At 41.7% G+C, this 27,710-nt stretch overlaps 1 protein-coding gene across 1 annotated transcript in view; it reads left to right on the top strand.

Moving 5' to 3' along the window:
* LOC139530232 (calcium-dependent secretion activator 2-like) overlaps nucleotides 1–27,710 on the top strand; it is a 250,472-nt gene that overhangs the window by 100,210 nt on the left and 122,552 nt on the right. Inside the window, exons 4-8 of the mRNA XM_071326441.1 lie at nucleotides 7,165–7,245; nucleotides 7,575–7,808; nucleotides 8,638–8,759; nucleotides 19,899–20,010; nucleotides 22,127–22,266. Coding sequence (XP_071182542.1) covers nucleotides 7,165–7,245; nucleotides 7,575–7,808; nucleotides 8,638–8,759; nucleotides 19,899–20,010; nucleotides 22,127–22,266 — 689 coding nt within the window. The remainder of the gene's footprint in view (nucleotides 1–7,164; nucleotides 7,246–7,574; nucleotides 7,809–8,637; nucleotides 8,760–19,898; nucleotides 20,011–22,126; nucleotides 22,267–27,710) is intronic.

Below are 27,710 nucleotides of genomic sequence, written 5' to 3'. Positions count from 1 at the left end.
TCCTTGTCTCAGTATGTAAAAAATGTAATAAAATGTATGCAATCTACTGTAAGTCGCTCTGGATAAGAGCGTCTGCTCTTGGCCGGTAGGGATATCCTTGTCTCAGTATGTAAAAAATGTAATAAAAAAATGTATGCACTCAACTGTAAGTCGCTCTGGATAAGAGCGTCTGCTAAATGACTAAAATGTAATCTATGCAAAATCACTTGATGTTTTTGGAACTAGTGAATGTAACGCGTCAATGTAAACTCAGATTTTTTGTTATAAATATGAACTTTATCAAACAAAACATTGTATTGTATTGTGTAACATGAAGTCCTATGAGTGTCATCTGATGAAGATAATCAAAGGTTAGTGATTTAATTTTATCTCTATTTCTGCTTTTTGTGAAAGCTATCTTTCGCTGGAAAAATGACTGTGCTTATTGTGGTTTGGTGGTGACCTAATATAATCGTTTGTAGTGCTTTTGCTGGAAAGCATATTTGAAATCGGACACTTGGGACACGCCCCCACTTTGGTGGGATTAACAACAAGATTACCTTTTAAAATGATATAAGACACATGTATGTTTGAGGAATTTTAATTATGAGTATTCTGTTGTTTGAATTTGGCGCCCTGCACTTTCACTGGCTGCTGTCATATCGATCCCGGTAGCGGGATGCAGGCATAAGAAGTTAATTACAGACAGAGACCATATATCCTTCTCGTTTGTATGCCATCGTTATGGGGGGCTGTTGAAATTTTGGGATGTTTTGTGTCAAGACTAGTACTTGTAAATTAATGTCATTATGTATGGCTGAGTTTTACATCTGAAGCTACTAATTAGAGAATCCCTTTCAGATGAATGGGCAAATTGCATTTCATTGGTTGCAAACAGTACGATGTGTTCAGTTTTCGTAATTAAGCCATATTTATGCTGTGTCGCTGCACATGACAAGTTATTGTGACGATTACATTTCCTGGATGGAATGAAAATACAACTGCCTTATTTACTAATTAGCCATACATTATCAATGAGAGCTGTTGATTTTCTGTTTTATATGTCTAATTACATATCAGGCATGGATATACAGTGGGGAGAACAAGTATTTGATACACTGCCGATTTTGCAGGTTTTCCTACTTACAAAGCATGTAGAGGTCTGTAATTTTGATCATAGGTACACTTCAACTGTGAGAGACGAAAATCACATTGTATGATTTTTAAGTAACCCGCCCGAGTTTCCCCTGACCTGCACTCCATCTTCCCCCTGTGTTTCAATAAATACCTTAGTTACTTCATCCCAGTCTCCTCGTCTGAGTCTGCTCTTGGGTTCCCTGTTCCACTCCGTGTAACAAGCCCAGCATTTGTTGAACAACTAAAGTTACATAAATAAACCTAAATTAAGCATATAGGAGTACCTATTTCTTTGATAACCGCTCGACACAGAAAAGCCACATGTGCGCACTCCCTCAAATCGTTTGGAGATCATATCCTTTCTATTTTATTCAACTTTGTTCAATTGTATTCTTCATACTGTAAAATAATGGTACGGAATTCTAAGCAAATCCTGTCTGCTAAATGAACTAGTGTGGCCCACAGCCATAAGGCATAGCCAGATCAGCACCTAACATAAGGACAACTCAGAGTATGCTATTCTGTTCTTCTGAAATAGACTACATTTTCCTCATATCATGTTTCTTTAGACCTGTCTAATATAAATAATGGATTTATTGTGAAGGTGTAGGCTATATTACATGGATTTATTAGACTTTTTAAAATGTAGTTGTTCCAAAGGTCTGCATCAGTGACTTGTAGAAACCCAGGAGATGCTAAATGTGTTTATGTTAATCAATGGTCAATTACCATGAGACTGACAGTTATTTGCTTGACAATCACCGGCTGATGAAATGCTGTGACAGCCACAGCCCTTGTCATGGCTCTATTTAATACTGTGTGTTTCCCAGCCTCTGTTCTGGACCTGCATGTCTTGAGTTGTACCGATGAGTGTCTGAACTGTGTGCCAACTGCTTGAACAGACAGTTGGGTACCTTCAACACATCAATACCTCACACAAAGACCAATAGTGATGCAGTCAATCTCTCCTCAACTTTGAACCAGTAGAGACTGACATGCATGTTACTGACACTTACCCTCCGTGTACATCGAAGTGTGATATGTGCATTTTTGTTCTGGACCAACTGCAATTTTCCTATGTCCTTCTTTGCTGCACATGGCCACACAGCTGGGCAGTAGTCCAGGTGCGACAAAACTAGGGCCTGTAGGACCTGTCTGGTTGATTGAGATGTCATGAATGCAGAGCAATTCCCTATTATGGACAGACTACTTCCCATTTTAGCAACCATTGAGTTTATCAGCGGAGGCTGCTGAGGGGAGGACGGCTCATAATAATAGCTTGGACGGAAACCATGTGTTTGATGTGTTTCAAATCAAATAAATGTTTATTATTCACATGCGCCGAATACAACAGGTGTAGACCTTACAGTGAAACGCTTACTTTCGAGCCCCTAGCCGACCGTGCAGTTTAAAAAAATAAGGATAAGAATAAGAGATAAAATGAACAAGTAATTAAAGAGGAGCAGTAAAAAAATAACAATATATACATGGGGGTGCCGGTACAGAGTCAATGTGCGGGGGCACCGGTTAGTTGAGGTAGTATGTACATGTAGGTAGCGTTAATTGCATAGATGACAACAGAGAGTGGCAGTGGTGTGGGGTTGGGGGGGGCAATGCGAATAGTCTGGGTAGCCATTTGACTAGATGTTCAGGAGTCTTATGGCTTGCGGGTAGAAGCTGTTTAGAAACCTCTTGGACCTGGACTTGGCGCTCCGGTACCGCTTGCCGTGTGGTAGCAGAGAGGGTGGCTGGAGTCTTTGACAATTTTTAGGTGCATCCTCTGACACTGCCTGGTATTGAGGTCCTGGATGGCAGGAAGCTTGACCCCGGTGATGTACTGGGCTGTTCGCACTACCCTCTGTAGTGCCTTGCGGTCGGAGGCCGAGCAGTTGGCATACCAGGCAGTGATGTAATCAGTCAGGATGCTCTCGATGGTGCATCTGTAGAACCTTTTGAGGATCTGAGGACCCATGACAAATCTTTTCAGTCTCCTGAGGGGGAATAGGTTTTGTCGTGCCCGCTTCACGACTGTCATGGTGTGCTTGGACCATGTTCGTTTGTTGGTGATGTAGACACCAAGGAACTTGAAGCTCTCAACCTGCTCCACTGCAACCCCATCGATGAGAATGGGGGCATGCTCGGTCCTCTGTTTCCTGTAGTCCACAATCATCTCCTTTGTCTTGATCACGTTGAGGCAGAGGTTGTTGTCCTGGCACCACATGGCCAGGTCTCTGACCTCCTCCCTATAGGCTGTCTTGTCGGTGATCAGGCCTACCACTGTTGTGTCATCGGCAAATGTAATGATGGTGTTGGAGTCATGCCTGGCCGTGCAGTCATGAGTGAACAGGGAGTATAGGAGGGGGCTGAGCACGCACCCCTGAGGGGCCCCTGTGTTGTGGATCAGCGTGGCGGATGTGTTGTTACCTACCCTTTACACCTGGGAGCGGCCCGTCAGGAAGTCCAGGATCCAGTTGCAGAGGGAGGTGTTTAGTCCCAGGGTCCTTAGCTTATTGATGAGCTTTGAGGGCACTATGGTGTTGAATGCTGAGCTGTAGTTTATGAATACCATTCTCACATAGGTGTTCCTTTTGTCCAGGTGGGAAAGGGCAGTGTGGAGTGCAATAGAGACTGCATCATCTGTGGATCTGTTGGGGGCGGTATGCAAATTAGAGTGGTTCTAGGGTTTCTGGGATGATGGTGTTGATGTGAGCCATGACCAGCATTTCAAAGCACTTCATGGCTACAGACGTGAGTGATATGTGTCGATAGTCATTTAGGCAGGTTACCTTAGTGTTATTGGGCACAGGCACTATGGTGGTCTGCTTAAAACATGTTGGTATTACAGACTCGGACAGGGAGAGGTTGAAAATGTCAGTGAAGACACTTGCCAGTTGGTCAGCGCATGCTCGCAGTACACGTCCTGGTAATCCGTCTGGCCCTGTGGCCTTGTATGTTGACCTGTCTAAAGGTCTTACTCACATCGGCTGCGGAGAGCGTGATCACACAGTCTTCCTGTACAGCTGGTGCTCTCATGCATGTTTCAGTGTTATTTGCCTCGAAGCGAGCATAGAAGTAGTTTAGCTCGTCCGGTAGGCTCGTGTCACTGGGCAGCTCTTGGCTGTGCTTCCCTTTGTTGTCTGTTATGGTTTGAAGGCCCTGCCACATCCGACGAGTGTTAGAGCCGGTGTAGTACAACTCGATCTTAGTCCTGTATTGATGCTTTTTCTGTTTGATGGTTCGTCGGAGGGCATAGCGGGATTTATTATAAGCTTCCGGGTTAGAGTCCTGCTATTCTTGAAAGCGACAGCTCTAGCCTTTATCTCAGTGCGGATGCTGCTTGTAATCCATGGTTTCTTGTTGGGGTATGTATGTACGGTCACTGTGGGGACGACGTCATCGATGCACTTATTGATGAAGCCAGTGATAGATGTGGTGTACTCCTCAATGCCATTGGATGAATCCCGGAACATATTCCAGTCTGTGCTAGCAAAACAGTCCTGTAGCTTAGCATCTGCTTTATCTGACCACTTTTTTTTATTGATCTAGTCACTGGTGCTTCCTGCTTTAATTGTTGCTTGTAAGCAGGAATCAGGAGGATAGAATTCTTCAGATGTGCCAAATGGAGGGCGAGCTTTGTAAGCATCTTTGTGTGTGTGGAGTATAGGTGATCCAGAGTTATTTTCCCTCTGGTTGCACATTTAACATGTTGATAGAAATGCGGTAAAACGGATTTAAGTTTCCCTGCATTAAAGTCCCCGGCTACTAGGAGCGCCGCCTCTGGGTGAGTTTTTTCTTGTTTGCTTATGGTGGAATACAGCTCATTCAATGCTGTCTTAGTGCCAGCCTCTGACTGTGGTGGTATGTACACAGCTACAAAGAATATAGATGAAAACTCTCTCGGTAGGTAGTGTGGTCTGCAGCTTATCATGAGAAACTCTTCCTCAGGCGAACAGTAGCTCGAGACTTCCTTAGATATCGTGCACCAGCTGTTGTTTGATACCATTCCACTCATTCCATTACCACAAGCCCGTCTTCCCCAATTAAGGTGCCACCAATCTCCTGTGGAGTCCATATATTTTGACCATCACAGCTTGCTATTTTTATTTATTATGGGTCTCCATTAGCTGCTGCCAAGACAGCAGCTACTCTTCCTGGGGTCCAGCAAAATGAAGGCAGTTATACATTTGAAAAACATTACAATACATTCACAACAGATTTCACAACATATTAAGTGTGTGCCCTCAGGCCTCTACTCTACTACCACATATCTATAGCACTAAATCCATGTGTACATGTGTGCATAGTGCATTCGTTATTGTATGTTTGTATGCATGTGTCTGTTTGTGTTGCTTCACTGTTTGATAGGCTTCCATTAAAGAACACCTTCTGTGTTCTGTTAGGCAGGTAACTCTTCCTCCACAATATAGCAGGGGGTGTAAAGCCATAACACATATGTTTTTCCAGCAACACACAGTGATCGATAATATCAACATTCGTAATAAAGTCTAACAAAACAGCCCCCGCGATCTTTTTATCATAAATTTCTGTCAGCCAATCATCAGTCATTTGTGTAAGTGCTGTGCTTTTTGAATGTTCTATCCCTATAAGCGTTCTGATATTCTGTTGTCAATTTGTTTACTGTAAAATAACATTTTATCTGGTCAAACACAATTTTTCCCAAAAGTTTAGTAAGGGTTGGTAGCAAGCTGATGGGTTGGTTGTTTGAGCCAGTTAAGTGGGCTTTACTATTCTTAGGTAGGGGAATAACTTTTGCTTCCCTCCAGGCGTGAGGGCACACACTTTCTAGTAGGCTTAAATTGAAGATATGGCAAATGGGAGTGGCAATATCATCTGCTATTATCCTTAGTAATTTTCCATTCAAGTTGTCAGACCCCGGTGGTTTGGCATTGTTGATCGACAATGAAAAAAATGTGCCTCTCCCATAGTATGTAGAGTTACACCCAGCAGTTTAGTCTCCTCAACTTGCTCAATAGCCACATTATTCAATAATATATCTAAACAAGGTTTAGCGTTGAGCGAGTGATTTGTCCCAAAAATTATGCTTTTCATTTTTGAGATATCTTTTGGCAATAATTGTGCGAAAGATCAGAATTGGGCTGCCTGTGTAAACGCAGCCAATCAGGGTTGATCAGGCGACGGGGGGTCAGCCACTATGGAGGAGCTACGCTACCAATACAAGTCTCTAGATGACCAGACACCATAACACCCTAATTGGGGGTAACTGACCTCTTTGTGGCGCCCGTATGCAGCGACAGCCACCACATTAGGACTTCAAGATTTTGAGTTATTCCATATTGTTTCGCCGATATCCTGTGGGGAGATGTTTTTGGTTGTCAAAGGAAACGTGTGGCTAATGATGACTTTGTGGGCGGTTTCAGCTGATTCAGTCAGTACACACAGCAACATACTGGAAAGGATGTTCCATGAAATTAGCTTTGTGTGATTAGCTTTGATTAGCTTTGTGTGTTTCTCTGCTTGGATCAAACTCCACCTTTCCGATCCAGATTTTTCCTGCAATAAGTACATGAAATGACCGTTGGACTGCACCTTAAAAATGTCACTTGTTAAGTTTGAAGCAGTTGTGCCACTCTTTAAAATCACATTAGAGCTCGGAGTTAAGACTTATCGAGTGGAAACAGCATTGTGGTGTGAGTGTGTGTGTGTAATGGTTTATGTCTGCATGTGTGTTTGTGAGTGGGTAATGAAAATCCTGGCCAGTGAATGCCCCAGTTGCACATATTTCTGTGTGTCTGTGCCAGCCATTCCCCCGTCTCTAGAGAAGAAGTTTACCTTAGAATATCAATGAATGTGCGCTTGGGAAACTGCCTGGTGCATGCACATTTCTGTCAGTCCACAAAAGGAAATCCTATCATGTGTGCTTAGACCTATACATTTTATTTGCCAAATTACAAAACACCCCATATCTTTTCATTTATTGTCTTACTTTCTTGATCAATCTGTTGATTGGTACTCAGCAATATGTTGATTGGTTGATTAACACTCGCCTTCCTGGTCTGTGGTTTGTAGCTGGACAATGTGGACGAACAGGCAGCCCAGATCCGCCGGGAGCTGGATGGAAGACTACAGCTTGCAGACAAGATCGCCAGGGTAAGTCCTACACCTATAGCCCTCAAACTAACAATGCGGTGTAAGCCACGCACAGTGGTAATCAGCTCTGGTCATGAGGGCTACCAGGTGTCCAGATGTCTTTTTTCTTCTTCAGCCAGGTACTTTCACACCTGAATCAACTAGTCAACTACACATTGATTAGTTAAATCAACTTTGTTAAAGTTGGATGGACATCGTGTAGCTCACTGGGCCGGTGATTGTTGACAACTGTTTCAGAATACTTAAAATAATATCTTGTGGTCACTGTAGTTATAAACTGCCACAACGATGGAAGCACAACTCTTCCTCTAACACTGACTCCCTCTCAGGAGAGGAATTACCCCAAGTTTGTGTCTAAAGACATGGAGACCATGTACATCGAGGAGACGCGCTCGTCTGTCAATCTGCTCATGGCTAACCTGGAGAGCCTACCTGTGTCCAAGGGAGGCCCCGACATCAAACAGAAGCTAAAACGCTCCTCCATGAACAACTCCTTCCTGGACATGGGCGACGAGACAGAATTCCTTTCCAAGTCCGACGTGGTCCTCTCCTTCACACTGGAGGTGTGTGTGGTGATTTCATCTTGTAATCTTGCCCAGTAAATGTTTTGCGGTACGCTCAGATTGCTTGCTCTGTCAAGATAATTGATGTGTTAATTGTTCTGGTTGACTTTTGAAAGAAAGATCAATGTGTGTTTGGCATTTTATTTACATTAGTCTGGTAGTAGTTTTATCTATTCTGGGGTCAGCTTGAGGGTTATTCTGTCTACTAAGGGGCCAGACAAAAGAAACAAGAATTATCTGCTCTTTGATGTTTGTGTGTGTGTGTGTGTGTGTGTGTGTGTGTGTGTGTGTGTGTGTGTGTGTGTGTGTGTGTGTGTGTGTGTGTGTGTGTGTGTGTGTGTGTGTGTGTGTGTGTGTGTGTGTGTGTGTGTGTGTGTGTGTGTGTGTGTGTTCCTACATGCCTGTGAATGTTCCCGCTGTGGCTGCAGGTTGGCATTGTGATAGTGCCTCGACTGGACTTACACGACCCAGTGACTCCACGTCTAATGCTTCTAATGCTGCATACAGTGGGGCAAAAAAGTATTTAGTCAGCCACCAATTGTGCAAGTTTTCCCACTTAAAAAGATGAGAGAGGCCTGTAATTTTCATCATAGGTACACTTCAACTATGACAGACAAAATTAGAAAAAAAATCCAGACAATCACATTGTAGGATTTTTTATGAATTTATTTGCAAATTATGGTGGAAAATAAGTATTTGGTCACCTAATTACAGGCCTCTCTCATCTTTTTATGTGGGAGAACTTGCACAATTGGTGGCTGACTAAATACTTTTTTGCCCCACTGTAAGTGTGGAGCTGACCATGTCCTCTCTCTGTTGCTGTTTGCAGATAGTGATAGTGGAAGTGCAGGGCCTGAAGTCGGTGGCGCCTAACAGGATTGTGTACTGCACCATGGAGGTGGAGGGAGGAGAAAAACTGCAGACAGACCAGGCAGAAGCCTCCAGACCACAGTAAGTCAACAACAAGGTTGCATGTTCAATCGCTGCAGCAGCCACATCATTTATTGACTCTGTTCACTGTTGTTCACTCCAGATAAGAGTGTCTGTTTAATAATGACTGTTCAGGCGGTGTCTTGAAAAAACCTTCCAAGTAACCTTTTCAGGAACCGAGTAATACGTCGTTTTTATTTTTTATTTATTGCCATATATTAATGGAAGTTCACAAGGCATTTTGAGGAACTTATTTTAGTCCTAGAGTCATGAAACTTCACACAATCAATCAATCAATAAAATGTATTTCTAAAGCCCTTTTATCATCAGCTGATGTTACAAAGTGCTGTACAGAAACACAGCCTAAAACCCCAAACAGCAAGCAATGCAGATGTAGAAGCACGTTGGCTAGGAAAAAATCCCTAAAAAGGCAGGGACCTAGGTAGAAACCTAGAGAGGAACCAGGCTCTGAGGGGTGGCCAGTCCTCTTCTGGCTGTGCTGGGTGGAGATTATAACAGTACATGGCCAAGATGTTCAAATGTTCATAGATGACCAGCAGGGTCAAATAATAATAATAATCACAGTGGCTGTAGAAGGTGCAACATGTCAGCACCTCATGAGTAAATGTCAGTTGGCTTTTCATAGCCGAGCATTCAGAGTTAGAGACAGCAGGTACGGTAGAGAGAGAGAGGGAGAGAGAGAGAGTCGAAAACAACAGGTCCGGGACAAGGTAGCACGTCCGGTGAACAGGTCTGGGTTCCATAGCCGCAGACAGAACAGTTGAAACTGGAGCAGCAGCACGGCCAGGTGGAATAACAGACTGACTCTAGCCCCCCGACACATAAACTACTGCAGCATAAATACTGGAGGCTGAGACAGGAGGGGTCAGGAGACACTGTGGCCCCATCCGATGATACCCATGATCACAGGTAAAACCTTGCTGAGATGATCAATGTATTTGTTGCATTGTTGTATCGTCAATTTCTCTAGACAAAACCTCTTGATGGCCTGGACCAGTTCATCTTTGCTTGTCGTCTTGGCAGAGTTGCAGATGAATGTTCTCAGTTGATGCCAAACAAGTTTGATCGGGTTTAAATCATGTAGAGATGAAAAAATACATTTTTAGATATACTGTAGGTCTACCGAAGGTGTTGTAGGTCTTTTATTTATTTATTTTTATTTTACTACATAAAGGTCTAATTACTTTTAGATTTTCCGATTTTCCGTTCCTCCTGAAAGCCTTAATCTGCTCACTTAAATGAATAGAGATCATGGTCATGGTGCTACAATATAATCAAAGTGAGGAAAATCGTCAATCTTCTGTATACTTATAGCCTATTGTAACCTTAAAGTCATGCCTTTCCTCACCCCGCCCAAAACTCCACCCTTAACACAGTTACCATTCAAAAATGAGCTGTTAATGAAAAATAAAAAATAAATTAAAATTTGTTATGGGTCTATAACGAATTACTCGTTCAAATATGCCATGATATTCTTTAGATATGTGTTGTCTGCTTTTTTGCCTTTCTCTCGCTCACTCTAGGTTAAATGAAACGAAATCTCCAAAATATCGTTACTTTTTAAACAAAGTGATTATTATTAATTCATTTAGAATTATATAAAAGCCCCTTAGGATCTGTGAGAATATCTAACGGAAAATGCCCCTTAGATATTAATTTAGAGTCCTCCAATCCTCTAAATGTAATTATTGGCGGAGAGTCTCATCATTTGAATAAAAAAATGTTTTCGATATACTGTAGGCCTACCATAGGCGAATTGAGTCTCACTAGTGTTGAGTAATGTGCTGATGAAGGCAAACAATTTAGAATCCTCCAATCCTGTAGCCTACTCCCGACGTCACATTGTACTGGCTTTATTTAGAAATTAGTGAGAATGTCTCAACCCATGTTCAAGAATGGCCTATTTCTCGCTCACTCTAGGTTAAATGAAAACAAAATCTCCAAAATATTGTTACTTTTTAAACAAAGCGATTGTTATTAATTCATTTAGTATTATATTTTTTAAAAAACGTAGATATTCTCACAGATCCCAACGGAAAATTCCCCTTAGATATTAATTTAGAGTCCTCCAAATCTCTAAATGTAATTATTGGCAGAGAGTCACATCATTGAATAAAATCTTTTTCGATATACTGTAGGCCCACCATAGGCGAAAAGAGTCTCGCTAGTGTTGAGTAATGTCTACTACAGAAATAGACAGACATCACAACTATGAAATGACACATATGGAATCACATTGTACAGCGCCATATTTTCAGTTCCATTCTAACAGAAACCCAGAGGGTATTTCATTTTTCATGGAATAGTATTAATCATCATAATATTAATCTAATGAATTAAGCAAGTACCAGTCAAAAGTTTGGACACACCTACTCATTCCAGGATTTTTCTTTATTTTGACAATTTTCTACATTGTAGAATAATAGTGAAGACATCACAACAATGAAATAACGCATGCCCTGCATTCTGTAGTACAGACATGGCCTGCTCTCCATTATGTAAGGAATTAGGCACTTTCCCATGTTTACTACAGTATTTATTGTAGACTGCACAGTAGCCTAATAAACAAATAAACACATTTCGTTAATAAAATAATGATACAAAATACTCTTTCAAAATGCACATGTTGATTTAGTTATGGATCCATAACGAATTACTGTGGGAATAAATATCACTGATTTACCGAATATTGTAACTAAGTTGTCTAATAAAGGCAAACAATTTAGAATCCTCCAATCCGGTAGCCTACTCCCGACGTCACGTTGTACAGCGCCATAGAAACTGAGAGGGCTTCCTTTTTCCTTTTTCTCTGAATAGAAACACCACAGTAGTAATCAAATGAATTAAGCCAAATTTCTTACAATCAATCCCATATACTATATTATTACAAAAAAGGTTTTAAATTCTCTGGTAATGCCAATACAGAATACTATCAAATGCTTCTCAAAGATGCCCTCTGGTTGTCAAACTAGCAATAACTTGCAGTAACAGAAAAAATGGCTGAGAATTAAACTACGTGCCACAGAATGCCGAGGCAGCACGCAAGGTGTGCCACAGTATGACGCAACTTTTAAAGGAGGAACCACTGTAGCTGTGTGCTCGATTTTATACACCTGTCAGCAACGGGTGTGGCTGAAATAGCCAAATCCACCAATTTGAACGGGCGTCCACATACTAGTTTTGTATATATAATGTAGATGTGTGTGGACATTTCAGATGCAGCTTTTTTTCGACTTTAATAGGAACCTGAGTGTTTACAGCAGAGAGAACAGTGCCTGTTTAGGTCTAATTGGATTATCCCTGGTCTTGGCATGTCATCTTTTGAAGATTAAATAAACGTACCCACGCGTACACATGGCAACCATACCTGATGGTAATATACTGATGATGGTAATACACTCAGACCTTAGCTTTGAAATGCTAACAATGTGCTGCATTTCTGAGCTAATGAGAGTAAAACACAGACGTTCCATGTAACACAGACTCCTAGTTTTAACATCTAAGGCTATAGAGCACCGCTGCTTGACCAGAGCATTGTTTAATGTTGCGGATGGCGCCTATTAAAGCTTTGCTTTGCTTTGTTATGTAATGCAAGGGAGGTTGGATGGTAGTAGGCACCCTTGATAGCTCTGCAGTCTTCTCCCATCTGAATCATCATGACACAGTGCCAACGACAGTTCTGGATCCACAGAGTAAAGCCTCGCCAACTCTTAACTTCCTTTTCGAGTGGTGAGTTTTCCTCCGCTTTCCACTTCACTTGTTTTTCAGCATAGGTGAATAGACAGCACAGCACACTGCCCACTGCTCTGAGGCTAGGAAACACTGTCACCACCGATAAATCCACTATAATTGAGAATTTCAGCATTTCTCTACGGCTGGCCATGCTTTCCACCTGGCTACCCCTACCCCGGTCAACTGCCCGGCACCCTCCACAGCAACCCGCCAAAGCCTCCACCATTTCTCCTTAACCCAAATCCAGATAGCTGATGTTCTGAAAGAGTTGCAAAATCTGGACCCCTACAAATCAGCCGGGCTAGACAATCTGGACCCTCTCTTTCTAAAATTATCTGCCGAAATTGTTGCAACCCCTATTACTAGCCTGTTCAACCTCTTTCGTATCGTCTGAGATTCCCAAAGATTGGAAAGCTGCCGCGGTCATCCCCCCCCTTCAAAGGGGGTGACACTCTAGACCCAAACTGCTACAGACCTATATCTATCCTACCCTGTCTTTCTAAGGTCTTTGAAAGCCAAGTTAACAAACAGATTACCGACCATTTCGATTCCCACCGTACCTTCTCCGCTATGCAATCTGGTTTCAGAGCTGGTCATCGGTGCACCTCAGCCACACTCAAGGTCCTAAACAACATCATAACTGCCATCGATAAGAGACATTACTGTGCAGCCGTATTCATCGACCTGGCCAAGGCTTTCGACTCTGTCAATCACCACATTCTTATTGGCAGACTCGACAGCCTTGGTTTCTCAAATGATTGTCTCGTCTGGTTTACCAACTACTTCTCTAATAGAGTTCAGTGTGTCAAATCGGAGGGACTGTTGTCCGGACCTCTGGCAGTCTCTATGGGGGTGCCACAGGGTTCAATCCTCGGGCCGACTCTCTTCTCTGTATACATCAATGATGTTGCTCTTGCTGCTGGTGATTCTCTGATACACCTCTACGCAGACGACACCATTCTGTATACTTCTGGCCCCTCTTTGGACACTGTGTTAACTAACCTCCAGACGAGTTTCAATCCCATACAACTCTCCTTCCGTGGCCTCCAACTGCTCTTAACCTGTCTAGGACTGGGGTTCCGCTAGCAGGGCGCCAAATTCAATCAACAGAAATCTCATAATTCAATTTTCTCAAACATACAAGTATTAGACACAATTTTAAAGATAAATATCTCGTTAATCCAACCACAGTGTCCGATTTCAAAAAAGCTTTTCGGTGAAAGCAGAACATATCATTATGTTAGGTCAGCAACTAGTCACAGAAAGCATACAGCGATATTCCAAGCAAAGAGAGGAGTCACAAAAAGCAGAAATACTGATAAAATGAATCACTAACTTTTGATATTCTTCATCAGAATGCACTCCCAGGAATCCCAGTTCCACAATAAATGTTTGATTTGTTCCATAAAGTCCATCATTTATGTCTAAATTCCTCCTTGTTGTCCGTGCAGGTCCAGGCAAAAGTTCAGATGAAAAGTCATATTACAGTCAGTAGAAACATGTAAAAAGAAGATAATAATCAATCTTTAGGATGTTTTTAACATAAATCGTCAATAATGTTCCAACCGGAGAATTCCTTTGTCTGTAGAAAAGCTATGGAACAGAGCTCGCTCTCACGTGAACGAGCGTCACGAGCTCAAAGCATTCTGCCAGACCTCTGACTCATTCCCCTCTCATTCGGCCCCACTTCACAGCAGAAGCATCAGACAAGGTTCTAAAGACTGGTTACATCTAGTGGAAGCATTAGGAAGTGCAACATGTCCCATATCCCACTGTATCTTTAATAGGGAATGAGTTGAAAAATGACCAACCTCAGATTTCCCACTTCCTGGTTGGATTTTTTTCTCTGGTTTTTGCCTGCCATATGAGTTCTGTTATACTCACAGACATCTTTCAAACAGTTTTAGAAACGTCAGAGTGTTTTCTATCCAATACTACTAATAATATGCATATATTAGCAACAGTTTACTCTTGGCACGCTTTTCATCCAAACGTGAGAAGGCTGCCCCCTATGCATAACAAGTTAATGACTGTAATGACTGACGCGCTTGCTGCTGGTGATTCTCTGTATACTTCTGGCCCTTCTTTGGACACTGTGTTAACAAACCTCCAGACGAGCGCCATATAACACTCCTTCCGTGGCCTCCAACTGCTCTTAAATGCAAGTAAAACTAAATGCATGCTCTTCAACCGATCGCTGTCCGCACCCGCCCGCCCGACTATCATCACTACTCTGGACGGTTCTGACTTAGAATATGTGTACATCTACAAATACCTAGGTGTCTGGTTAGACTGTAAACTCTCCTTCCAGACTCACATTAAGCATCTCCAATCCAAAATGAAATCTAGAATTGGCTTCCTATTTCGCAACAAAGCATCCTTCACGCATGCTGCCAAACATACCCTCGTAAAACGGAGTATCCTACCGATCCTTGACTTCGGAATGTTATTTACAAATTAGCCTCCAACACTCTACTCAGCAAATTGGATGTAGTCTATCACAGTGCCATCCGTGTCACCAAAGCCCCATATACTACCCACCACTGCGACCTATATGCTCTCGTTGGCTGGCCCTCGCTTCATATTCATCGCCAAACCCACTGGATCCAGGTCATCTATAAATAAGTCTTTGCTAGGTTTAGCCCCTTATCTCAGCTCACTGGTCACCGTAGCAGCACCCACCCGTAGCAAGTGCTCCAGCAGGTATATTTCACTGGTCATCCCCAAAGCCAACTCCTCCTTTGGCTGCCTTTCCTTCCAGTTCTCTCCTGCCAATGACTGGAACGAATTGCAAAAATCACTGAAGCTGTGGAGTCTTATACATCTCCCTCCAATAACTTTAAGCATCAGCTGTCAGAGCAGCTTACCGATCATTGCACCTGTACACAGCCCATCTGTAAATAGCCCATCCAACTACCTCATCCCCCTATTGTTATTTTTTGTTTTGCTCCTTTGCACCCCAGTATCTCTACTTGCACATTCATCTTCTGCACATCTATCACTCCAGTGTTAATTGCTAAATTGTAATTCTTTACCACTATGGCCTATTTGCCTTACCTCCCTAATCTTACTACATTTGCACACACTGTATATAGATTTTTAAATTGTGTTATTGACTGTACGTTTGTTTATCCCACGTGTAACTCTGTGTTGTTTGTGGCGCACTGCTTTGCTTTATCTTGGCCAGGTCGCGGTTGTAAATGAGAACTTGTTCTCAACTGGCCTACCTGGATAAATAAATAAAGGTGAAATTAAAAAATAATAAAAAAGTGACATTTTCTGTTCTTTTTCCTTACCATTGGAGGCTCCATTCAATTTGAAGTCATTACACGCCTTTGTGTAGGCTGACTGCAAGACCAATGATTGTCATCGTCTTGCATCTTAGTTGGATTAGAGGGTAGTTACTTGACTGAACTAATCAGTGCATTTCTAAGTATTTTATGCATAGACAGACAATACTTGTCCTTCAGCAGAGATGGGAAAGACCTTCCTTCCCACACACTCACTCTCTTGTCAAGGAAGAAATTAAGTAAATGTTTTGCTTCAGCCAGGTAGGTATTTGTTGCTATTCTATACCTTGTCAGATAATGTATCTAAGACAGAAAACACCTTTGGAAAATACACCACACATATTAACTTCCCTACCTCACATGACATCCTTAACTGTTGACTTTCTTAAGAGAGGTAAACAAAGACAGGTCAGTGTTGGGTAAAGTCTGCTAAGGGTTATCTCCAGTGTCCATTCTCTTGGTGTACCGTGATAAAAATAACACGAGGCAAACAATAGACACTTCTTGTTTGAACTGATCTTTTCCTTTACCCTCCTCTGTGAATTAGTTCATATTTCTTTTGTCTCTCGCAATTTAAAGGAACAGACAGTTTTGAATGCAATCCACACGTTGTCTTGGCAACTGGGAAATAATAAATACACACACACACTAGCACACACGTGTGACCTGTCATGCAGGTGTTATCCCACTGGGCACAGACATCAGTTCAATGCTAGTTTTAATTCAATTTGATTGTAAAACCAACAAATATTTTAACCATCTCATTGGTTTTAGGGTAACGGTGGATTTAGGTGAAGAAAGTACAGACATTCCCGAAATCCCTTTACGTTGATGACTTTTTGCAAATCCTATCAGTTTTCCACACTGATTTAACATAATCACATACATTTATTTTGTTGAAATGACAATGAATAAACATTGTTTCCAACAATCCGTTTGTGCCTAGTGGGATAAATGAACCACCCACCATGCTCATCCTCCACCTTAAACTCAAATCAGAAGCTTCCAGGAGAGTACAGACCTAGAGGTCTTCACGGGTCCACCCAAAACTGAAATTCTGTAGGTGACTCTGGGTCAGATCTGATTGTCTCGAGGATGTGTAATTATAACTGATTTGCCGGTAAGGACCTATACAGACCTGAACGTGACTGCTGCAGTAGAGAAAGAGAGAAAGTATCTAATTACATTTCGCGAGAGTGGTGCGTGTTGCTTGTTGTTGTTAGCCAATTACAAGTCATCAAAGCGGCACTAGCCTCTGGTTCTATGTGTGCAAATTAGGAGAACAATGGAAGATGGAATAATGAGAAGGATAGGCTACAACGACCAAGAGCCAACAGCAACAGGAAGGCTGCTACTGTGACAAATACAATTTGATTTGATTTACTTAATACTCTAAATTGAGTTGTTGTTGTAATTGTGTAGGATGGGGTAAAGAGCATCCTATGCTGCCTCTCTCTCTCCTGCCCGCTTCTTGCACCTAGCGCCACTCACACACACCGCACGGCCCCTTCCCCGCCTAATGCTAGAGCTCATCCGTTCCTCTCGGCTCATGCATTAACAGCTTCAGTTAATAATGTAGCTAGCTAAAGAAAAAATGCTTTTCTGCTGCTTCCCTCACTCGGATCGGATCAGACCTGGTCTGGACCAGACCGGGTCTATATGGGGACGGGTCTGGTTGTCCTCGGGTCCTTTCAGACTGGGTCTCAATTATTTTTACAGTAATTATTTGGGTTAGGCTCCGGGGGGGGTGGGGGGGGAAAGCCCTGGGTCCATTTCGGGACTAGTCTAACGTTTTGGCCACGATAAGACCTCTACCCACAATGTGTTATTGGCATAGATATATTGAAATTGTATATGAGTGATTTTACAGAAGTGTTGCAATTTGCAACCCCACCCCCAAAAAACTATTTTAAAACATTGTTAAGTCTTCAAACTTAGGACATGTATTTTCATTTTATTCAATCCAAGGCAATAACAAACATTGTTAAATTAATATACTACAAAGCCCTCAATAGGAATGTCTATACTAAAACGAGTTATATCCATCTACAGTGCCTTGCAAAAGTATTCAGACCCTTTGGATTTCTGGGATTAAAATGATGTATTTAAAAAAAAATCTAGACAATATACTCGTGTCAAAGCGGAAGAATATTATTATTATTTTTTAAAGATAAATAACAAATTCATAACTAATATATAGTTGTTGCATAAGTATTCAGCCCCTTTGTTTAGGCAAGCCTCAATTAGTTCAGGAGTAAAATTTTACTTTAAAAAATCACATAAGTGACATGGACTCACTCTGTGTGAAATAATAGGGGTTGACATGATTTTTGAATGACTAACCCTTCCTTTGTACCCCATACATACAACACATGTAAGGTCCCTCAGTCAAGTATTGAATTTCAAGCACAGATTCAACTACAAAGACCATGGAGCTCTTTGAAAGCCTCATGAAGAAGGGCAGTGATTGGTAGATGGATAACAATAATAAATCAGACATTGAATATATCTTTAAGCATGGTCAGGTTAATAATTATGCTTTGGATTATGTATTAAAACACCCAGACACATCAAAGATACAGGCGTCCTTCTGAACTGAGCTGCAGAACTGATTTAAAAAAAAAAAGCTACAGAATTCAATGGCTGTGATGGGAGAACTGTGGATAGATCAACAACATTTTATTGACTAAAGAATAATGATCTAAATGACAGAGTGAAAAGAGGAATACAAATATACAGAATAACAATATTCCAAAACATGCATCTTGTATGCAAAAAGGCACTAAAGTAATACTGCAACAAAGAAAAAGCACTTTTTTACCTAAATACAAAGCCTTATGTTTGGGGTAAGTGCAACATATCACTAAGTAACTGCCTCCTTATTTTCTATGTAATGTGGTGGCTGCATCATGGTATGGGTATGCTTCACATTGGCAAGTACTGGGGAGTTTTTCAGGATAAAAAGTAATGGTATGGAGCGAAGTACAGGGAAACTCCTGGCCGCCAGTGTGGCGGTAATATGGTCACCATAACAGCCCTAAACTGGTACTGACCTTGTATATATAGTGCACATTCTTGTTTGTTTTATTTCTCGTGTGTTTTTTTTTTGACCATGGGTAACGGGTGCGTCGTAGTGAAGTCCCCCTGAGTGCCCCACCTGAAAGAAGAAAAAAGTGCCCCCCGACCTAATATTGATTCTGTGCTCTTTGAAAGCTACAATCCTTAGTTGCTACGTCTATTTTTTGGATTATAAATGTATGATATATACTCATTGATTCTTGAAGAATATAACTTATAAATGCCTCATGAGCTTAGTTTAACTGTCATATCAGAACAGAATATAAGCTTGTTTTACTCCAATGTTTGTAAACAATGTAAATGTGAACAAACACTGTATAACCTCCAAACATGGTTAAAACTATAATTTGTATATCATGGATGGTCAGTCCTTGCATCCATGGCTCTGTCTATGAATATGAGAGTGGTTACATTTCTCCAGTCCCATCCCTCAGCTTTTTACCAAAACAGAGGCGGGGGTGGGGGGCGCTTTGTTATTGTCTCATTTAAAGACGCACTCCATCTATTTGAACTTTTCCTGTAGACAAACAATAGCTCACGTATAAATACACAAATGTAAACGCAATTAAGGGTAAAAAATATGTTTTGCGAAAATGTGTGTTTTTTTTAGACTACTGCAAACTTCAAGGAGTAGACCATTCAAGGAGTTGATCTGATGGTGCCCTCTGGTGTCATCGGACTCCCTCCTTGCATGCGGTAACAATAGAGGAGCAATAGAGAACAAAAGAGAAATGGCCCACCCCCCCTACTTGTGCCATGTCATGAGGATACCTGGACCACCTATGTGCCTTTTGTTCAGTAAATTAGGTGACGAATGAAGTGAAAAGGAGCCTGGAGTAGGACTTTAAGGACTCTAGCTTTAAGATCCTTTTCTGGATTCTCTATGTCTTAACTTTGATATTGAACACTGCATTGTTGAGGAAGAGCTTGCAAGTAAGCATTTCGCTGTACTGTTTACACCTGTTGTATCCTGTGCATGTGACAAATACACTTTGATTTGATGTTTAATCCTGAGGGTTGGAACCTATGTGTCTTTCAGGTGGGGCACTCAGGGGGACTTCACTACGACGCACCCGTTACCCATGGTCAAAGTGAAGCTGTTTACAGAGAGCACGGGGGTACTGGCCCTTGAAGACAAGGAGCTGGGGAGGGTAAGACACCAGTACATACTGTACATCAACCTATTAAGATTGATATAATTCACTATCAATATCAGCCACTTGATATCAGTTAGTATTTATATCAGATACTAGCAATTAGAATGACCCAATCATTCATTGGCTTGGCAATGTAACAATGTAGGCCAAACAGTAATGTACCTAGGCTAGTTTTTCCCATGACATGGATGCCATTGAAATATTTGAGACATGCATTGTATAGAATGTGCAAGAGCTGGAGCTGTTATCCTACCGGAAGAGCCCCCTCTCTCTTCTCCCCATCACTATCTCTTCCTCTTCTTCTCTCTGAGAAACAGATGGAGACTCCCTTTGAGACACTGATAACACTGCGACACTAACAAAACAATGAGCACCACTAAGATCTCTCTCCCAGTCAGTGTTAGTGGGTGTGCCACACGCATGCAACGAACATACTGTGTACACACACATGCGGAATACAAACAAGTGACAGCGTGCATACACACACATTCTGCCAACTTATTGTCTTTCATTTTTCCTCTTTCATTCTCCATCTTCTTCTCTCTTTGGTCAAAAGTAATTGCTCTAAAAAGTCTGTCCCCCTCCATTAATCCTGTTTTTCTCCTTCTCTCTCGTTTTCCTCACCCTCTCTAATCTCTGTTTCTGCCTCCTTCTCTATCTCTCTCCCCCCCCTTTTCTCTCTGTCTATTTCTCTCTCTCACACACACAAACGCACAAACAAACACACACTTGTGTCTTAACAACTCAAAGCACTCTTTGTCTCTAAAAGTAATTGAAGCATGGTGAGTATGTCTATGGGGTCTATATACAGATGAGGATTTCATTGCCACAGATTTAGTCTCTACCTGAATACAGTTCTGAAACCGATCAGGGTCGTTCTATTTGATTTCAATCACTTTTTGACCTTTTGATTTGAACAAAACTTTCCATACATGGTAGAAGTGGTCAGAAAGTTACTCTTTGGATTCGAATGCCAAAACATTTAGGAGACAGATGCTTAAAGTTGACCCGTTTTGCATACCCCACCCTAGTATGAGACGTATCTATCAGTGGAAAAGATCAACGGTGGAGTTTGATATCATTTAAAAGCATACAGTGTTCTCAAACTACTTTAGAATTTCTTGAATATATATATATTTTTTATTGTCATTGTTTATCCTTTATCGTAAATTATCTATAAATACAGTATTTGTGCATATGTTGAGGCTTAGAACCTATTTTACATCATCTGAGGTGTTTGTTATGCCCGCCATCACATTTTTTGGTAATTGACATGAAAGGTTTTTGAGCAACATTTCTATGTTAAAAAAAAATCTCAAATTATAAAATAGTTTCACAACCCTGTTTGTAAGCCTTTAAATTATATCAAACTCAACCGTTTACCCTTTCCATTGATGAAGACATGGATGTCTTATGGTAGGGTGGAGTATGCAAAATGGGTAAACTGTGAGCACACCTCGATCTCCTAAATCCTAAATCTCCTAAAAGAGTTACATTCTGACTACTTCTACAATGGGCAAATATGTTGCTGCTGCCCCCTGGGGGGTGATGCCTCCTGGGAGATGGTGTAGTGGTAGTGAGCGGTCTAAACCAGTGGTTCTCAAACCTCCCCTCGGAGATCTCCAACTGTTTCATGTATTTGAACTATTCCACCACTAGCACCCCTAAGGCAACTAATCATCAAGTCCTTGACTAGGTGAATCAGGTGAGAAAGTTCAGGGCTAAAACTAAATTGTGAAACTTCTCTGGGTCCCCGAGGAAAGGTTTGAGAAAAACTAGTCTGAACTACCTAACCTTTTCCATAACAATATGGAGCAACTACAGAGGGGGTTGTGATATGAAAAGAAAGTCTGACTTGTTTGTGTCTTCCCCAGACAGCCATGGTTTTGTGATGTCCTTCACCTGTCTGTTCCCATCAAAGTCACAAAGTATGAGGATGTGTACGTCTGTCTGTCACTGACTGTCTGATGAGAGAGACTGTTTGTATATTTTGGTGGTGGAGAAGCCAGAAGCCATCATTACTTCACCTTCTGTAAAATAGTTTATTATCTCTCCTATGCACTCTCCCTTTGTCACCCCATCCTTTCCTTTCCCTCTCTCCCATTCCCAGGTGATCCTGAACCCCACCACCAACGGACCCAAGCAGGCTGAGCTCCACAAGATGGTGGTGTCCAAGAACAGTCAGGACGTAGAGCTAAAGATCCAACTTGCTGTCCGCATGGACAAACCCCCCAACATGAAGCACAGCGGGTAAGAACTACACTACCCAGTCATACTGAGGGTAAGAACTACACTACCCAGTCATACTGAGGGTAAGAACTAAACTACCCAGTCATACCTACCCAGTCAGACTGAGGGTAAGAACTACTCTACCCAGTCATACCTACCCAGTCATACTGAGGGTAAGAACTACACTACCCAGTCATACTGGGGGTAAGAACTACACTACCCAGTCATACTGAGGGTATGAACTACACTACCCAGTCATACTGAGGGTATGAACCACACTACCCAGTTATACTAAGGGTATGAACTACACTACCCAGTCATACTGAGGGTATGAACTACACTACCCAGTCATACTGAGGGTATGAAATACACTACCCAGTCATACTGAGGGTATGAAATACACTACCAAGTCATACTGAGGGTATGAAATACACTACCAAGTCATACTGAGGGTATGAAATACACTACCAAGTCATACTGAGGGTATGAAATACACTACCAAGTCATACTGAGGGTATGAAATACACTACCAAGTCATACTGAGGGTATGAAATACACTACCAAGTCATACTGAGGGTATGAAATACACTACCAAGTCATACTGAGGGTATGAAATACACTACCCAGTTGGTACCCAGTTGGGATGAATATGTATGAACTTTCCAATTTGTAAGTCGCTCTGGATAAGAGCGTCAGCTAAATGACTTAAATGTAAATGTATGATGTTAGGTGACAGTGGAGGTCAGGAAGAGCAGGCAAGCTTAGGTCACACTATAAATAATTTTATAGGACCCTAGAGTTTACTAGGATTTATTTGTATGGGATATGTATGTTTTGTATGGAGATATAATGAAAAACAGCAAAGTGACTAACGTTTAAGGGTCAGGCTGTAATAGAAACTGTCATTAGAACACAAGGCAAAGAAAGGATAGCAGCACCCCCTAGCGGTGGCTGATAGAGGTGATGGAGAGAAAGAAAGGGGTAGAGAGGAAGATGATGAGCTAAGGAGCAGAGGCACGGGTAACTTCTGTCTGTCAGTATTCGGACAGAATTTTTTTTTATATGAGAAGTATGTGTGTGTTCAAGTCATTCTGCCTTGTCTATTTGATTGGAATGCATTATTTCAGGTACATTTTGATGATATTGAATGTATTTCATGTTGGGCTTCCTTCACTCCAACAGAGGGCAGCCCAGCTCCATTTTTAAACCCAATGACATTCATGCCATCAGTCAAATCAGTGGAATAGCAAGACTGGCCTTATCTGGCTAGAAAATGTCTAGGGATACTCAATCTAAGCCTAATTGAACCAATCCTTCTACTTTTCAGTGAGAAAAATCAAATTCCAGTTTGTTCTTCAGTTCATGCACCATGGACTGCAAAGTAACAAGTTGACCTTTTGACTTTGCATTGCCTACATTGCTTCTGAACAGATAGAAAACCAACAGACTTCTGAAATTATCCATGTACTAGACTTTGGTGGATCATGGCACTCCACTGTCAGTGCAAGGTAGAGGTCTTCACGGATCCACCTGTACCCGAATACCCGAGTGGGTCTGGATCCAGAATTGTAAATAATGTCACAGGTCTGGGTCGGATCTGATATGATTGTCACAGGTCTCGGGTATGTGTCATTTTAAATGACTTGTCTGGAAAGTCCCTACAGATCCAAACACGACTGCTGCAGTAAAGAGAGAGAGAGATTTCTCGTACTTTTCACGAGAGTGGCGAATGTAGCTTGTTGTTGTTGTTGGCCAATCATAAGTTATCAAATCGACAATAGGCTAAAGTCATAGAGCGTCCGTGTGTGGCAAAAATTAGGATATATCTAATCAATGGATGGTGAAATTAAAAGGTAAAGGAGAAGGATAGGCTACAATGACCAAAAGAGAGGAGTTTCCATATCCATAATGTTATCGAGCCAGTTAAGGTGGACTCATAGTAACTTGTAACGACATTAGAAGCTAAATTCGGGTTTCCTCAAAATAATAATTCTTGCTAGATATGATATTACATAATAAAGGACATTTTGAATATGTGGCAAGAGAAAAGATAATTTGCCCTTATTAAATTCACCATATCATGTTCCATCAATGGATGTCGATTTAACTCGCTTGACTCCTATGATTAAGCAATAAAGCACAGGTTATGGTATATGGCCAATATACCACGGCTAAGGGATGTTCTCTGCACGACGCAAAGCAGAGTGCCTGAATACAGCTGTTAGCCGTGGTATATTGGCCATATACCACAAACCCCCAGGGGGCGTTATTGCTATTATAAACTGATTACCAACGTAATTAGAACAGTAAAAAGTTATGTTTTGTCATATCCATGGTATATGGTCTGATATACCACGGCTTTCAGCCAATCAGCATTCTGGGTTCGAACCAGGTTTATAATTAAGCAATAAGGCCTGAGGAGGTGTGGTATATCGCCAATAAACCACGGCTATGGGCTGTTCTTATGCACACGACGCATTGCGGAGTGCCTGGACACAGCCCTTAGCCGTGGTATATTGGCCATATACCACAAACCCCAGAGGTGCCTTATTGCTATTATAAACTGGTTACCAACATAATTAGAGCAGTGCAAGTAAATGTTTTGTCATACCTGTGGTATGCAGTCTGATATACCCCGGCTGTCAGCCAATCAGCATTCAGGGCTCGACCCAACCAGTTTATAATTGTAAATAAATCCACTTTGTGCATGTGCATAACTATAGATAAATCTGACAGCAGAGTTTGAGTGATAAAAGTTGGACAGAGGACCTCAAACTCTGAGCAAGAAACACTTGGATGAACATAAAAAAAACTGTTAGGCCATTTTCTGGTAATTGTGCTGTTATTATGTGCCAGATGTTAAGACTACAAACCGTGATAAATTGCCCATTTGCGAGATTGGCTTGTCTTTTCAATAGACATAGGCTACTGTCAAAAATCTGGGTTTATGATTCTAATAAAATTTGCCATAGTTTTCTTGGATAAAGGCAGGTAGCCTATAGCCCCTGATAGGTCAACATCTCATTTAATATAGTCTACAGTAGCCTAGACAAGATGTAGGCTAGATGTAAACAGAACAATTTAGCAGCTTGTTTAGTTCAAATTAACAGACTAATTTATTCAACATGAATAGCGAGGTGATTTCGCAATAAGAAGTGCTTGTGTTTCCCATTACCCCGCTGGAATAGGCTACTGAGGATGTGGTCATAATTTCAATCACTGAATTAAATATTAATAATATGTATATGAACTGAATATGCTTGTCAACAACAGTCAGTGTTTATTTTTTAGAATTAGTTTTACCTGTAGCCTAATCTGACTACTGTTACCGTCAATCTAATGCGTTCATAATAACACAAGGCTACAACATCTATAAACTGAAGTTATAGGTTATTTATTAAATTGGTTTGCTAGCTCCAGGTAGGCTACACAAGTTGCACAAATTGATTTGCAATGAGTCCAGTGATATCGTCATTTCAACATATGTAGGGTATCAAATGGTAGCCTGCAATGGCAAATCAATTAATAAACTACTTGATGGCCAACAGATGCAAATGTATTACTCTCCACATTTAGCCTAATGTCAGTTTCAAAGAACCACGCGAGGGAGTTCCATAACTTCCATTTCAAATGTCTACTCCAGACCCAAGAACTGAGCACGCATAAAGCACTTCGCTTGATACCGTTTACTATAAGCAGTTCAACATTAGAATGCAGTTTAAACCCCCTCCGAGCGTATTTATGTAATACGCTCTAGTGCGCCCAAAGTCGTTTTCCAGTGCATTGTCCGCATTATTTATTGATGTGCATCAGTTCTAGCATATTAATGTTTTATGGAAAAAGGGTTGAAAATAGGTGTCTTCACAATCTAAATTGCCTACCTACAACTGGTAAAAAGTTACCACAACGTGCGTGCTGCTCTGTCTCCTCTCGCTCACGTGACTCAGCCAATAACTATTGTGCTCTCTCAACACACACACGCACACACACACACACACACACTCCTCCTCACTCAGCAACAGCCTGCCTCACTGCCTGACAGTCAGCAGCAGGTCACAGTGAAATATATATTTTTTTAAGAGAAATGCCATGGCGGCCGCGGTGCAACTTAGAAATAGCCCAAAACCCCGCAACCAATACATTTTCACCCGCGACATCGTTTTCAAAGTGTCCCAATTCAGCTCGAAAACCGCAAACATGGCAACATTGCTGCTCCCTAGATCACAGTACGGCCCCTCCCCCACTGACTAGAGTGGCACCTCTCCATTTATCAGCTCCGGTTAATAAAGTAGCTTAAAACATATATTTTCTTCTGCTTCCCTCACTCGGATTGGGTCTGTATCCGCCCAGGTCTGTACGGAACTGGTCTAGTTGTCCTCGGGTCCATTTGGAAGGACTCGATATAATAAAAACAGGTTTTATGTATATCGGATCCCAGTAGGAAAGCCCCAGGTCCATCTTTTTAGACCTGTGAAGACCTCTCGTGCAATTCCCCTGGGAGGATTGGCTGAGGTCTACAACAGTGTCCCCACCTCCCTGGTGGGCAGCATTGTGAGATCACCTCATAACTATGGCGCTGCTAATTAAGGAAGAGAATCGGGGTGCTGAGTGAAGTGTGTGTTCGCATTTGCGCATGCACACTCTTGCAAGTGTGTGTGTGTGTCAGTCTATCTGGTTGGTAAGTGGCTCCCCCTAATTGGCTAGTGCCTTCAAAAGTTTATTACGATCTCAGCTGACCCTTGGAGTGTCAAGGAGGACACCAAGGCATACACACACACACACACACACACACATGCACGCACACGCGCACACGCACGCACACACACACATAAACACACTAGGCACACCTGAGGTTTGTCCATTCTAGGAAATAAGAAAGAAAGCGAGCAAAGGGGGAGAGAGAGACTGAGAGGAGGGGGAGAAAGTGAGGCAGACTGACAGACATACAGAGAGATGGAGAGGTTGGATTTTCAGGTTGAGTGCTTCACCATTAAAAGCAGCCATCTGTTGATGGGAGCTGAAGAGACAGAGAAGAGAAGATGGAGCTCTGTCTCAGCTCTCCCAAAGACTGCAATCTGCCACCACCTCCAACCTACCAGAAAAAGGGGAGAAGGGGGAAGTGCGAGGGAGTGAGTGAGTTAAAGAGAGGGGGAGAGAGAGAAGAGACACTGGGAGAACTGAGCCAGAACCCACCCTAAGACTGAAAGACTGCAATCTGACACCAACATCAGCGAGAGAGAGTTGGCCACACCCCACAGGAAGCAGAAATTGAATTGAAGGAAGTATAATTTAATTCAAAGAAATTCAAAGCCATTCAACCAAGACATAAAACATGAAGTCTCATTCATTTGACAAATCGGACACTTATTAATGCAAAGAATACAAATACCATTTCAAATATTTGTTTGATTATATCTCAGATGTCAAACAGTATTTTTCATTGTCAAAATAAATGTATTTGTTTC

The sequence above is a fragment of the Salvelinus alpinus genome, chromosome 9, assembly GCF_045679555.1.
Source record: "Salvelinus alpinus chromosome 9, SLU_Salpinus.1, whole genome shotgun sequence".
Taxonomy (NCBI): Eukaryota; Metazoa; Chordata; class Actinopteri; order Salmoniformes; family Salmonidae; genus Salvelinus; species Salvelinus alpinus.
This window is presented reverse-complemented; position numbering and strand designations above follow the sequence as displayed.